The sequence below is a fragment of the Thalassophryne amazonica genome, chromosome 22 (assembly GCF_902500255.1).
Source record: "Thalassophryne amazonica chromosome 22, fThaAma1.1, whole genome shotgun sequence".
NCBI classification, from domain to species: domain Eukaryota; kingdom Metazoa; phylum Chordata; class Actinopteri; order Batrachoidiformes; family Batrachoididae; genus Thalassophryne; species Thalassophryne amazonica.
In genome coordinates, this window is record NC_047124.1 from 29,253,065 (window position 1) to 29,268,744 (window position 15,680).

Sequence of the window (15,680 nt, forward strand, 5' to 3'; positions counted from 1 at the left end):
GTCTCTGTGCAACACCACAACAGAGTTTAAACAATGAATCTGTGCCTGTAGTTTAGGTTGTTAACTTTAATTCAGAATGTTTAACAACAATATTGCATAATTATTATTGATAATAACAGCCACTTGCATTTGTTCTGTGCATTAAGCAAATATGAACTATTCCCAAATGGGACCTGGGAATATGAACCATTCCTAACCTTGGAATTATGAACTATTCCTAAATGGGACCTGGACAATATTGTTCATATTTCCAAAGGTTTTATGTATTTTTTTTAAAATCATACCCTAACTAAGACCCTTATTTTCTAGGCTGTGGATATTGTTTAAGGTAATGCAAGTAGTTGTTGGGAGGTTATTATTACATTCCTAAATGGGACCTGGACAATATTGTTCATATTTCCAAAGGTTTTATGTTTTTTTTTTAAATCATACCCTAACTAAGACCCTTATTTTCTAGGCTGTGGATATTGTTTAAGGTAATGCAAGTAGTTGTTGGGAGGTTATTATTACAGTAGTGACACCCTAAACCTAACAGCCCAAATAACCCAAGCCTTCCAGAGATACATGAACCCAAAGAATGACTGAAACAAGAATGTTGGGTGATATGAAGGGAGTGAAAAAACAAAAGGTCTTGTTCTCCCTGACGGGAAATCAAACCTTGGTTTCCTGCATGACTGGTGGGGATACTTACCAATATACTAATGAGGAGTTAGCAATGAGCACAGAGTCACAGAACATCAATTATGCCAGTTGCCGTAAGCATAGCCCCAAGATTTAGAGTTACAGCTGCCACACTTGTAACCACTTTGTATTTTCTAATCCTAAGTGATTCCAGAAAGGGTGGTCCTTTTCAGAATTATATAAATTTAAACACAAATCTTCTTTGTCTTTCAGGTGTTCCCGTTAGGGGTTGCCACAGAAGATCAATCGTTTCCATGTCACACTGTCCTCTCTATCTTCCTCTGTCACACCAACCACCTGCATGTCCTCCCTCTGCACATCCATAAACCTCCTCTTTGGCCTCCCTCTTCTCCTCCAGCCTGGTGGCTCCATCCTCAGCATCCTTCTCCCTATATACCCTGGGTCCCTCCTCTGCACATGTCCAAACCATCTCAACCTCGCCTCTCTGACTTTGTCTCCAAACCGTCCCACCTGAGCTGTCCCTCTGATATGTTCATTCCTAATCTTGTCAATTCTTGTCACTCCCAAAGATAATCTCAACATCTTCAGCTCTGCCACCTCCAGCTCTGTTTCCTGTCTTTTTGTTAGTGCCACCATCTCTAAGCCATACAACATAGCTGGTCTCACTACTTTCTTGTAAACTTCCCCTTCACTCTTGCAGATATTCTTCGGTCACAAATCACTCCTGCCACCTTTCTCCACCCACTCCACCCTGCCTGCACTCTCTTCTTCATCTTTTTACCACACTCTACTTTGAACAGTTGACCCCAAATATTTAAACTCATCTACTTTTACCACTTCTACTCCTTGTAACTGCACTATTCCACTGGGCTCCCTCCCATTCACACACATGTACTCAGTCTTGCTTCTACTGACTTTCATTCCCCTTCTCTCCAAAACATATCTCCACTTCTCTAGACTAGACTCAACTTGCTCTCTACTCTCACTACAGATCACAATGTCATCTGCAAACATCATAGTCCATGGGGACTCCTGTCTGATCTCATCCGTCAACCTGTCCATCACCACTGCAAACAAGAAAGGACTCAGAGCTGATCCTTGGTGTAATCCCACCTCCACCTTGAATGAGTCTGTCATTCCAACTGCGCATCTCACCACTGTCACACTATTCTTGTACATGTCCTGCACTACCCTAACATACTTCTCTGCCACTCCAGACTTCCTCATACAATACCACAACTCTACTCTTGGCACCCTATCATAAGCTTTTTCCAAGTCCACAAACACACAATGTAACTCTTTCTGTCCTTCTCTGTACTTCTCCAACAGTATTTTCAGAGCAAACATTGCATCTGTAGTCCTCTTTCTCGGCATGAAACCATATTGCTGCTCACAGATCTTCACCTGTTTTCTAAACCTAGCTTCTATTACTTTTTCCCAAACTTCATGCTGTGGCTGACCAGCTTTATGCCTCTGTAGTTACTGCAGCTCTGCACATCACCCTTGTTCTTGAAAATAGGAACCAGCACACTTCGTCTCCACTCCTCAGGCATCCTTTCACTTTCCAAGATTTTATTAAACAATCTGGTTAGAAACTCCACTGCCATCTCTCCGAGACATTTCCATGCTTCCATTGGAATGTCATCTGGACCAACTGCCTTTCCACTCTTCATCCTCTTCATAGCAGGCCTCACTTCTTCCTTACTAAACTCTTGTACTTCCTGACTTACTCTCACCACATCATCCAGCCTTTTCTCTCGCTCATTTTCTTCATTCATCAGCTCTTCAAAATATTCCCTCCACCTTTTCAGCACACACTCCTCACTTGTCAGCACATTACCATCTGCATCTTTTACCACCCTAACCTGCTAACAGCCTTTTCAGCTCTGTCCCCTTGTCTGGCCAATCAGTACAAGTCCTTTTCACCTTCCTTACTATTCAACTTCTTGTACAGCTCGCAATATGCCTTTTCCTTTGCTTTTGCCACTTCTTTTTTCGCCTTACGCCGCATCTCCTTGTACTCTTGTCTACTTTCTTCATCTCTCCGACTATCCCAAAATTTTTTCGCCAACCTCTTTCTCCTTGCTTTCCTTGCTTTCCTGGGCCTCTTCATTCCACCACCAAGTCTCCTTGTCTTCCTTCCACTGTCCAGATGTCACACCCAGTACTGTCCTAGCTGTCTCCCTCACCACATCTGCAGTACTTTTCCAGTTGTCCAAAATTGCTTCCCCTCCAATCAGTGCTTCTCTCACCTGCTCGCTAAATTTCACACAGCACTCTTCCTCCTTCAGCTTCCACCATCTGATCCTTTGTTGAGCTCTCACTCTCTTCTCCTTCACCTCTAAAGTCATCCTACAAACAACCATCCTATGCTGTCTAACGACACTCTCTCCTGCCATCACCTTACAGTCTCTGATTTCTTTTAGCTTGCATCTCCTATAAAGAATGTAGTCCACCTGTGTGCACCTTCCTCCACTTTTATATGTTACCCTGTGCTCCTCCCTTTTCTTAAAGTAGGTATTCACCACAGCCATTTCCATCCTTTTTGCAAAATCAACTACCATCTGTCCTTCCCCATTCCTATCCTTGATACCATATCTACCCATTACTTCCTCATCACCTCTGTTCCCTTCACCAACATGCCCACTGAAGTCCCCTCCTATCACCACTCTTTCATGCTTGGGCACACTCTCCACCACCTCATCGAATACACTCCAGAAATCTTCTTTCTCCATCTCACAACCTACCTGTGGGACATATGCACCGATGATATTCATCATCACACCTTCAATTTCCAACTTCACACTCATTGCCCTGTCAGACACTCTTTTAACCTCCAACATACTTTTAACGTACTCTTCCTTTAAAATGACCTCAACATCATTTCTCTTCCTGTCCTCACCATGGTACAACAACTTGTACCCACCGCCGATGCTCCTGCTCTTACTTCTCTTTCACTTGGTCTCTTGCACACACAATATGTCTACCTTTCTCCTCTCCATCATATCAGCCAGCTCTCTCCCTTTACCAGTCATACTACCAACATTCAAAGTCCCCACTCTCATTTCCACCCTTCTAGTTTTCTTCTTCTCCTGCTGTTTGTGGAAACGTTCGCTTCTTCGTCATCGTCTTCGCCCAATAGTAGACCAATTTCCACTGGCACCCTGTTGTGCTGGCTTGTTTTACGCTGGATGCCCTTCCTGACACAACCCTCCTCATTTATCCAGGCTTGGGACCGGCACTCAGAATGTACTGGCTGCACACCCCATGTGGCTGAGTTATAAATTTAAACACAAATAAATAAGTAAAATAATAAAATCTCATTTTGCCCCGGGTTCACAAACTGTGCAAAACATGTACAGCTCCCTTTCATTTTCAGAATGTGGAAGTAGTTTAGGAAAATACAAATCAACACAAGTCAGGGGGATGGATATGTGAACACTTCCAAGTCACAGAATATGTCTTGGACTTCATCCACATCAGTCATTAAAAAATACAAATGATATGGTACTGTATGGCAAATCTGTCTGAAGTAGACAGTTCTCAAAAAACAAGTGAATGTGCAAGACAGAGATTAGTGAGATATGCCACCAGGACAGCCAGACAACTCCGAAGACTTCTCCAGCTGTGTTTGGATAAACTGCACAGTGTAAAATTTGACAGCTGCATCAGCAGATGGTTTCATGGTGGAGTGCAACAAAGAGTGCTTTTCGTGCAACAAAACATCACATCTGGGCTGACGTCTCCCACATGCCTTTTGGAAACAGTACCTGAACTTTAATATATTTAAAAAAAAAAAATCCTTCCCTGCTCCAGTCATTCACTCATCTTCAACCACTTATTCCAATTACGGGTGGCGGGGGGCTGGAGCCTATCCCAGCAGTCACAGGGCATGAGGCGGGGTACACCCTGCCTGGACAGGACGCCAGTCTGTTTCAGGGCCACATACAGACAAACAAACGCATTCAAACCTGCGGACAATGTAAAAACTTCAATTCACCTAACATGCATGTATTTGGAAGTAGGAGGAAGCTGGAAAACCCGGAGGGAACCCATGCAAACACGGGGAGAACGTGCAAACTCCATGCAGAAAGGGCACAGGTGGGAATCGATCCCATGGCCTTCTTACTGTGAGGCAACAGCGCTAACCATTAAGGCCTAGTTCAAAAATAATGAAGCCTAACTGCTGGTTTGCATTGCATTTGTCATGAACAAGCCATTATTTTATTTAGCACCATCCAGATTTATCTGTGAGTTGCCTATAGTCTCTTTGACAGGTACTGAAAATTTCATGGAAAAATTCCGCACGGTTCCAGAGATATGCATGAAATTTACCCCAAAAATAGCACATTTTTCATCAATTTTGTGTGACATTGATATTGAGCCTTATCATTTAAAGTTGAATGTTAAAGAAATAACCTTGTATTTTGTCAGTTTGATGTTTGTGCTTCATACTAACACACAGTAATACATTTTTGTAAAGGCAGAAATGTCTTTTCCTAAGAAAATCATCATGTTTCTAGAGCAAGGTAAAACTGTAGCAAGAGTAACGCTGAGAATAAATCCTTGATTTATTTGTGTCAAAACCCTAGCTATATCTCCTACTCTGCCTCAATAGAATAATACCAGGAACTAATGGACAGAATTTCTTTGGTTCAGGCTTCTGCAGACTAAAGAAGATACCTCCAACTGTTGTCGCAAGCATTACGCTCTAGCACATTATAGTATATATGCACTGATAATTTCTAGCAATGACTGAACCGAGACCAATAGAAATATTGAAACTATGATATATAACGATACCTAAAATGATAACATTTCACAAAAAAGACCACTTTTAAATTTTCATGGTTATGTCACAATTTGGCTTCATTATTTTTGAACTAGGCCTTAAGCCACTGTGCTACCCCTTTCCCCGTTCCACTCCAACATAAAGCTGCGACTATGGGTGGGGAACAGACAAACGTTCAAAGCCACAGAAGCCGTTAACTGTTATGTGGGTGACTTTGTGGTTTCCGTCAGGAGTCTTTCAGCTTTTGAGAACTGCCTACTCCAGACACATTTACCATACCATGTCATTTTTTTTTTTTTTTTTGGTCAGAAAATCCTTATCTATGCCACTCCACTATGAATCTGCAAAAGTGATGATGCAACGGCAAAAACTGAAAGAACATCTAACATCAAAGTGAAGTCATCACCTCACATCAACGATCATACCGCAGGAAGCAGATATTGATACCTGCGTTTCTGCATAATTTTCTGCTCCTCTCGGGCGAATAAATCAGACCCAAATCAGACTTCTGATGCCAATGATCTCATGCAAAATGGAAAAAGGAAAAAGCTGGCTAACTGCAGTTATTATTATTACTGTCATTATTTTTGGAGGGGGACACAGCATTTGCTAAAAATGTAATTGCTTTCTGAAGACAAACAACATTGTGGGACGTTACAAGTCTTGAACGTCATGTTTAGTAACTACACAGACTGGTAAGGTACATACGCGGTTTTTTAAGGTATAAAAACATAATGTTGTAGTGTTTATGTGGCTGTGTTAGCACATTTAGCTAATGTTGTTAACTAACCTGCTAACCCGTGCGGCGGCCTGCCTGTCAGTTTCTCGAATTTATTCAGTTGGTCTGAACTACGAGCACCTTCAGCGTCCGACATCGTTTTCCCTTCACAATCCAGGCTCGAAAAACGTCACATTAAGTAAAAACTACGTGCACTAAAGTGCTAATGAAACATTACAGACCATTTTTACATCTCGCTGAGACGAAACTACATCTTCGGCTGTGTAAGCCGCTCGACCAATAAGAGAGCCTGTTATTGCGACTCTACGTCACGTGGTGCTGGGCGGGGCTTCTTCGTTTTCAAAAGCATAGTAACAAACAAATCAAAGAAAACAAATAAATAAAGATTGTATCTAATTGTAGATAAAATTATAAGCACATGAATAAATTAACCAAAATTGTGTCTAGAAATGCTGTCAGGTTCAGGAATTCAATTTAAAAAGAGAAGAAAAATAATTCCCTCTATATTTTTACAGTTATATACAATTAAACATAATGTTAAATACCCCCAACAGATCCACAGTTTTTAAAGTGAGTAAATAAATTATTCATGCATTCATTCATTCATGCTGAGAAAACAAACAAACAAAAAAACTTATCTTGTGTCATAAGTAACAGAAGTCCATACTTTATGAGCAACGGCCACTTCACGCCTCACACACATGTCAAATTTGATTTTCTTTCTTTCTTTCTTTCTTTCTTTCTTTCTTTCTTTCTTTCTTTCTTTCTTTCTTTCTTTCTTTCTTTCTTTCTTTCTTTCTTTCTTTCTTTCTTTCTTTCATATAACATATAGGAGACAAACATATATAATATATGTTTAGTATATATATAATTTTAGTGACAGAATTTGTTGCTTCAGTGAAAAAGAATAAAAAATAAACACACATTAGATTTTTATTGGAATAGTGCCCTGATTTTTGTACATTTGAGTTCGTTATGCAGTAATGATCATTCAGAAAAACAAACCTTCAGATAAACAGACATTCAAAAAATAATCAGAAAAAAAGTAAAAGAGAAATTCAGAATCAGAAGAAAGAAAATCATAAAAATTAAAAACATAAAGTCAGAAATACAACCCCCCCCCCCCCCCCCCCGAAATTCAGAAACAGAAATACAAAAAACAACACAAGAAAATATAAAATTTAAATTCATCCCCCGGATGTTTATAAATAAGCAAAGAAACAAACAAACAAACAAATAAATAAATAAACGAAACAAATAAACAAATTTAAAATTAAAGAAAAACTCAGAACATTTTGAAAAACAGAAGCAGAAATTCAGGAAGACTGCTCTGTTGTTGTTGTTTTTTAAATTTCCGTTTGACTAAATTTCTGGGAAGGGAGCGGTTGTATTTCTGATTTTATGGTTTTAATTTCTGTCTTTATGATTTTTGTTTTTCTTGTTTCTGTTTTTTATGATTTTTTCTTTTGCTGATTATCTAAATTTAGTTTTTTTCTAAAAACATAAATAAATAAATAAGCAAACAAACTCTAAATGAAAGAAAAACCGAAAGTCGGAGAAACAGAAGCAGAAATTCTGGAAAACTGCTCTGTTTTCTGAAATTTTCACCCTACATTTCTGAGTTAATGAAATAATAATTTAATTCACTTTCGGAAACAGGGCAATTTTTTTTTATATTTATTTGTTTTGTTTTTTATTTCATTTCGCTTACATAGAATAGAAATATATTCCTTTTCTGTTGGCATATGGTTGGTACAAACAAACAACAACAAAAAAAAGACAAATCAAAAGAAAACAAAAAAAACAGCTGTATTTGTGTAGGAACTTAGAAGGCGGAACTATAGAGTGTTAAGTTTTGTTTCCGGGGATCGTTACACTCGCAGAGCCATGATGGCGACTCTCGGCGGTAGTCGTCTCAGTAATTCAAATCAACAAAAATCTTTCGCCTCTCCGGAGAAAGTTCGTGAGCTGCTCAGTGAAGGAGTGTCGACCACGGAAACACAAGCCAGCAGGTGCAGTTTGTCGAAACTCAGTCGCTGTTTGTTCGCAGCTTTAGGTCGGCTAACTGGGTTAGCAGCTCGGCCTTTAGCTATGCAGTGTTTTCTTGTTACAGTTCTGTCGTTTATTTTTTCCGCCTTTCTAAATTATTTATCGATATTGCTGCGCATACGGGGACATTTTTAGATAGAAGATTCACATAATGGGTTTCTCTCCCTCAAAATAACTTATTTTTCCCCTCCAGCCACAGCATTAACAGATTACTCTAGCATACTACATAGTTATTTTTTTTCTTATCACTACAATTAATTATCCACTTGTGAAAACTAAATATGAGCATGTTTATTAATTTCAGCGAACAAGCAGATTTGAAAGATGTGGAAGATAAAACTTCCACACAGGCACCTTGTGAGGCGACCAACAAAGAAGCGTTTTTCTCAAGAGTGGAGTCTTATTCAATATCCTTTAGTCACTGCGATCTAGCCTCATGCTTTACATTTAATTATGAACTGGTATTGACTAAAACAAGAGTCGGAAGTGTAATCTACAGAACCAGACTTGATTGCTGTCCATGACAGCCACCTTGTGGCGGTATTGCACACACTGTTTCAGAGAATCTGTTCCCTGGTGGCGCAATGTCAAATTTATTCAGAGACTTTCTGGGGAGACCTCGTATTCCAAGTTAAATTATTGTCATCATGGACTTTAAAGTCACTTTTATGTGAATGCTGCAATAAATTGAATGAAAACAGATATACAGACTGCATTTGTAATGTGCTTTTGCATCTGAATCAGAAGCTCATAAGTGCTTTACTGTGATGCCTCACATTCTTCTATTCTCTGCTTCACACACACACACACACACACGCCGACTGCACACTGGGAGCAACTTGAAGATTAAAAACCTAGTGATTTTTCTGGCTTGACAGGAATTTGAATCAAGAAGAAGTTGCTTAATGTGATTAGCTAATGAAAAAACTAAGGTTATTTCCAGAAGGACCCACAGCACATGTCTCCTCAGCTCCCCAACACCCCTTTTTAAAGTGCCAGTTGGGAGCTTGGCTGCGATCGGGAAGCAAATCCGGATCGCCAGAGTCACAGTCTAACATACAAACCGTTACACCACTACCTCCCTGTAAGCAAGGATGTTCTAGTCTCAAGCCCACTGGTTTAACTCCAGACACCCTGCTAAAACATGGTCATACGAAAGGAGGCTGGGTCAAATGTGGCCCTTGGGCAGCCAGTTACCAGTCTTGGTTCAGGCACAGTGTTTGACTTAAGCTGATGTCCAACAAGCATCAAACAGTTCACACTAAGAATCACAATGTTTTGTTTAACAACAGGAGCTGTTATGTCCAAACATATGTCAATAGGGATCAAAATTTGTGGAGTAGATGTCAGATTCTGACATCTGATAGGTTCTGTTGAAAGCTGTGGCTTGTAACTTTAATAGATGTGGACAGCAGCAGGAGTTTGTGGGACATATCAACTGACTGTAGAGAGAAACTGCAAAAACAGTTCCCCCTTTGTGCTGTCTGAATAGTTGCCTGAAAAGGCGCTGTGGTAACGACACAAAACTTTTATGAAAAGTTAACTATTTTCAACTTAAAGTGCTCTGTGCAGCCACACACACACACACAAAACAGAACAATCCGGCAGCATGTTGGAAATGTACTCACCAGCCTAAAAATGAAAGCAAAATTGGTGACTGTCTGGTCACCATGTTGAGCGCTGGGACCTTGTGTATCATGTTGTACCTTTATACATGCAATCTTTGTCACGGTATTGCGTACATATTGACCATGTGGGCAGATGCAGAGTAAGACAGAGTTGAGCAGTTCCTGAACCTGCTCTGCTTTTAATGATGCAGGTAAAAAAAAAAAAAGAAAAAGCAGCATGAGACATGATGAAATACTTAAATGTCTACTTCTTACTCGAGTGTTAATACATTTGAATCCACTTATCCCTGAGTGAAGGTTTCCTTATCGTATCACTGTTTGAAATGGGCTGGTAAGCCCCGGGCCCTGTCCCCTCTGATGTGTGCCAGATACGGCTGGATCAGTGTTGGCTCTGATATGCTGAAGTGCTCTAGCTGCCAGGCTTTCCTGAGTGCGTCCTTACGACCGACTGTGGACTTTGAAAAATGTGAGTAAACAGTCCGAAAAACTCTTTTTTTTTTTCTTTTTTTTTTCCCCCCTCCCGAAATTTAAGCTGGTATCACTAAACTCTAAAGGTTGAGCATCTCTGTATTTCAAATAGATGAATCCCGCATTGCAGAAATATCCAAGCAGCTTCAGACTCAGCATGGGAAGTTTTGTCCATGGCCTGATTTTCCATGTCCAGGTAGGAATAATCTTTGCCATAGTTAGTTAAATTCAGATGTGCCATGATTGTACTTGTATACTATGTTAAGTGTGGTTTGTCCCCCCCACTGCCCTCCAGAGCGGTTTTGGCAAGTTCCAGCCTGTGAGCTGTCAGCAGTGCTCACAGCCTTCCTAGAGCGCTTCCAGAGTACCTGTCTTCTTGCGCAGCAGCTGCCTGCCATGAAGCCAGACCAGCTGAAATCCATGGTGAGCTGTCAGATACAGTTCTCGAGAAAACAAAATTCACAGCCACACAGCTTTATGCACCTCTCTGAATGTAATCTTTCTCTTTTTTTCTTCACTTGTTTTTTGCAGTCTTTGACTGAAGATGTTATCAGCGTTATACTTCAGCTTATTGAAGAAGAAGAAAAAAGAAAGGGTGGTACTTTGTGTTCTGAGCCTTTAGCAGTGCAGGTGGCTGCATGCATCGTTTCTCTCTGTGGCTGGGCTGCAAGGTAAGAGAACTGTTTTGTCCATGAATAACGAGCATGGGTTTGATTTGTTTTGGATTCATATATATATATATTTTATTAAACGGTGCTATAAAAGCTCCAAATATCACACCTTGGACTGCTATTCTGTGCTTTATTCTGTGTTTTTATTTATTCATGCAGTGCATTGATATTTCATTCTGTGACACCATGTGTGATGTTTTTACTGAATAACAATAAAAAACAAGTCTAAGTCTAATGCCTGGTTCACACGGCAGGATAATTAGGCTGATATCGGACCCGATCTTCCCCTTCCGACAATCTTAATAACGTCCTGACAATCGTGATGACGCTAAAGATAATCTTATCAGATATTCCTGCCGTGTGTGGTGTGTTCAGAGAGCTCTGGTCTGCTCGGAAGGATGTCAGGAGCACTCCGATCACAAATCGGGGATATTCAACATGTTGGATTTTTTTTTTGGCCCGATATTGCAGCGTGTGTTGTGTCTTCCGACCAAAACGAGCACACAGCCTGCTGAATGTGACATACAGCCAATCAGAAAGCGAGGTGACGGACGTATGGAGCGGAAAATAAAATTAAAACAGTTGTTCTGACTTACCAGAATGTCCGGTGGTCGTGCTGTATCCACTCTTTTAAAGAACACCTTTTCTGTTTCTTTTTGCATTGTTTTTCCCTCCGTTTTAAATAGTCCACAAACTATCTTCCGTTTGTTTACTCTGAAGTCACGTTTAATCTCGAGAGATTTTGCGAGATTTCCTGTCTGAGCTGGGAATGTTCGTGTGTGAAATCTGTTCGTGTGTGGTGTTTTGTCCTCACTGTGTGGCTGAACACCACACACTGTAAGACCAAACCTGTTAGAGCCATGATTTTTTTTTTATCTTCACATGTGTGGTCTCTCAGGTTTTGGAAACCTAAAGATAATTTTAAAATCCTGTCGTGTGAACCAGGCTTAAGTGTATAGACACATATAAAAACAACCTGACAATGCTCCAAAAGAAATATGAGGTACGTTTGGTGGTTTTTGTCTGCAGGACGTATTGTACAAGCAGCATGTACAGCCCTTCAAGTTCAGGTGAAATAAATGAGAGCCATTATGTACAGCTAATTGCACATCTAGCACCCGTTGTCAACAGTGGAAAATAGTCCACAATTGGTCAGGATTGTACTGTTAAACACAAGGTGCACTAACCCTAACCCTAACCCTGTCCTTCAGCCCGGCTCTGCACGCCATGAACCTGCCCATCCTCACCTGCTCCTACTGTATGCGCAAGGTGGGCTTGTGGAACTTCCACCAGATGCAGGCAATGGGAGGTGACAGTGGCGCCTTACAAAACGCTCCAAACCCACCGGCTCCAGCTGCAGCCGCTATTCCAGCACCTCCAAATGAGGGCCAAACAGACCCTTCTGTTCCTGCCTCGCTGACTCCTCCTACAACCCCGTGCCGCATGAAACTGCGCAGCCAAGACTCCACACGCTCTGACCAGGCTGGGCTGGTGTGTAGATATCACATCTTTTTTTCTGTTTGGGGTCAGCATTCCTACATTCTTAATATTAGTGATTGTTCTGTGTGTAGCAGGGGGAGGGCACGCCCTCCCCTCTAGCATCACGCGCTCGCAGCAGAGACTCTCCCAGCCCCAGTGAAGACCTGCCAAATCCTTTAGGCAGGGGAAAGAGGCCTGCCACCCGTAGTCGAGGACAAGGAGACGGTCCGGGGGCTGACGGCGGTCTGTTGCACGCTCCCAAACGTCTGTGCCTCTCTGCAGCTGGTGATGGTGTAAGAATCAATCTCTCAGTTCTATGTTTTGTAAGCCCAATCTTAGATATTTCATATTTTAATTGAATATGAGACTTCTTTTTCATTTCTTTAAGGATGGAATTGTGCACAAGAGTACATTTGACCCACTCGCTCAGCACAGAGACTGGTGCCCCTGGATCGCCATTGGAAAGGAGAATATGGATCCAGGGGCCCTCCCCTTTCTGGGTGGGGGTTCAGCACCACACCAGCAGGGCTGGAAGGCTGCTCTGGACCTTCTCCTGCCCATGAAGAAGAACTCTGACACATTGGGAAAAACTTCAGCTCAGGTAAGTCAAGAACCTCAACAGCAAGACCACCACAGTATTCTAACATTAGCCTAATCTGTAACGATGTGTATAATACACACAATCTGCTTACATTCTCTGGCAGTCACTCAGTTTTAGCAATTGGAAGTGTGAAGTATCCTGAAGTGGCTTTAGATCGAAAATGGTTGACCTCATTCTATTTTTTTTGCTTTTACACAACTATATAGCAGTACCTGTAGGTATAAAGAGATCCATGACTATGGCTATTGGACATTTTGACCCACTGACCTTGACCTTCACCAATATGTTTTACATCTGGCTGACTTTGCCAGGGGTCTTCTGGTATCAACTCAAGTATGTGCCATATTTGGGACAAATTGGGTTGGAAATCAGATTTTTTTTTCTTTTTTTTTTTAAACTAAAGCCTTTGCTAAAGTGTTTTTTGTTTTTTTGTTTTTTAATGACAGTTTCATTCTCAATCTTCACTGACATACCAAGTTTGGTAGAAATCACAAAAGGGCGTGGGAAGACTAGGCCAACAAACATGACATGACCTTGTAGCCATTGGTTGACCATTGGAAAATTTGACTTAGGGACAAGAGAGAGAGACACACACACACACACACACACACACACACAAACAAATGTGTGGCGAATTGCAGTATGATAGCTGACATTTCTTCTTTTGTTCCTCCCAGAGCCCTCATGACAAGTCTAAAAGGGTGTTTGCTATCTTCCGTCAGTGGCAGGTGTCCTCTCCATCACAGTAGATCTTTGCCACCTCAAAAGCATTGACTGGTCCTTCATCGGCAGCGAAGAGGCCCATCATCTTTTTAAGACCTGTTTACATGGGGAAAAAAAAAATGTTTCTGGAGGAAAAGAAACACCATCATGTCTGCTGATGTGTGACGAGTTTCTGTGTGGTTTCGGAAAACATTTCAAATCTCCTGCGTGGACTTTGTGATGTGCAACTATTAGAGGATCCCGTGTTTATAACAAGTCCCCCTTCCACGGGGCTTTTACCTACTTTTATTTTATGACATCAGAAGAAAATAAACAAATTCATGCTTCTTTATAACGCAAATTTTAAAATGTACCACTCTTCAGTCTCTAAAATAAAAGTGTAAGCTCGACTCATATTTACCATAGAACAGGTGGGAGACGTGAACCTAGATTCATATCAATGTCAATGTCAAATTTATTTATATAGCACATTTAATACAGAAAAACTGCCCAAAGTGCTGGACACACCCAAAAAAAAAAAAAAAAAAATTATAATAATAATAAAAACACAGCAGGAACAAAATGGCTAAAATGATAATCACAACCAAATCAGGAATCGGCTAGCTTGAGTCAAAAGCCAGAGCAAACAAATGATTATTATTATCCATTATTAAATACATATGTGTATTTAATAATGGAAAACAGGCAAATGTTCCTGGCAGCACGGTGGCTTAGTAGTTAGTGCTGTTGCCTCACAGTAAGAAGATCATGGGATCAGTTCCCACCTGTGGCCTTTCTGTGTGGAGTTTGCATTTTTCCCCGTGTTTGCGTCGGTTTTTTCCCACATTTAAAAATACATGCAGGTTAGGTGAATTGGAAACTTTATAATTGTCCAGGTGTCCCTTGCAAAAGAGGTCTCAATCTCAACGGGACTAACCTGGTTAAATTAAATTAAAATTGTCGTATACAGAATGTGTCCAATCACAGCTGCTGAAGCTTGTAGGTCCTTCAGGGCTGTTTGAGGGTGACGGCTTTCTTACATGTCCTCCTGCAGTCTGTTAAGGACAGGCTACTGTAGACAGATTTATTATTCTGTGCTTCGTTTGTCTTCATGGCTTATTTTAGCAGGATGCTAGTGGATATTCAGGGACTTCCCAAAAGTCAGTTATCTGGATTTTTTTTTCCTTCTTTTTAGGATTCAGGTTTTTTTTTTTTGGGGGGGTTTTTTTTTGCTGCTTTTGTTTAATTTAGATACTTTTGTAGGGCATTATTAATATTATTAACTGCATAAAGAAGCACCTCCAATCCCCCCCATTTCTTAAAGGTACAGTGTGCAGGATTTAGTGTCATCTAGTGGTGAGATTGCAGATTGCATTGTGCTACGAGTCAGTTTTGTTTACCTTCAGGTTTTTGCTTCTTTGGCAATAGGAGCAACCACTTATTCCTCTATGTCTGTCTGTTTTGGCCAATGTATCAACATGGCTACCTCCATGAGGGGGGCCCACTCCCATGTAGACATCAGGGGCTCATTCTATGCTTATGAAAACTAATTGAATTGTTGTTGCAGGTAGTAATTGGTATACACTGAGGAACAGATGGTTGTGAGTGCTACATTGCGTTTGTGCTCATAAACACCCCCAAATCTTACACACTGTAGCTTTAGAGAAAAAAATAAAAGCACGAGGGGATGAGAACTTCTTATAAGCACGTTATGGCTACAGTCTGAATATGTTTTCATACAGACGAATTAGGCTATAAAGAGATCTGCAAATTCAATTTTGGCCACAGGCAGCATATCCGCAATTAACGAAGGTCTTTTGTGGTCCTCAGAATGACTGTCAGGATTTTTGCGGAATTCAAAAGCTGAGGAATCCCTATATATGAGAACGGGCCAGACGGCTCGACACTG

At 40.9% G+C, this 15,680-nt stretch overlaps 2 protein-coding genes across 4 annotated transcripts in view; one reads left to right on the forward strand and one right to left on the reverse strand.

Annotated features, from left to right (window-relative positions):
• klhdc10 (kelch domain containing 10) overlaps positions 1 to 6,460 on the reverse strand; it is a 34,111-nt gene extending 27,651 nt beyond the window's left edge. Inside the window, exon 1 of the mRNA XM_034163565.1 lies at positions 6,225 to 6,460. Coding sequence (XP_034019456.1) covers positions 6,225 to 6,309 — 85 coding nt within the window. The 5' untranslated portion in view covers positions 6,310 to 6,460. The remainder of the gene's footprint in view (positions 1 to 6,224) is intronic.
• A 1,556-nt stretch (positions 6,461 to 8,016) lies between these two features.
• Positions 8,017 to 13,899, forward strand: zc3hc1 (zinc finger, C3HC-type containing 1). 3 transcript variants are annotated; one of them, XM_034163543.1, is made up of 10 exons: positions 8,017 to 8,185; positions 8,527 to 8,629; positions 10,166 to 10,316; positions 10,431 to 10,514; positions 10,614 to 10,741; positions 10,850 to 10,989; positions 12,201 to 12,480; positions 12,561 to 12,761; positions 12,857 to 13,069; positions 13,747 to 13,899. In XM_034163543.1, the coding sequence occupies exons 1-10, from the start codon at positions 8,061 to 8,063 to the stop codon at positions 13,816 to 13,818; spliced, it is 1,497 nt and encodes a 498-aa protein (XP_034019434.1). In that variant the 5' UTR covers positions 8,017 to 8,060; the 3' UTR covers positions 13,819 to 13,899. The 3 variants fall into 3 exon arrangements, with proteins under 3 accessions (XP_034019434.1, XP_034019435.1, XP_034019436.1); XM_034163544.1 differs by having other exon boundaries at positions 8,018 to 8,185; positions 12,201 to 12,471; XM_034163545.1 differs by having other exon boundaries at positions 8,018 to 8,185; positions 12,201 to 12,471; positions 12,564 to 12,761.
• The last annotated feature ends 1,781 nt before the right edge of the window (positions 13,900 to 15,680 follow it).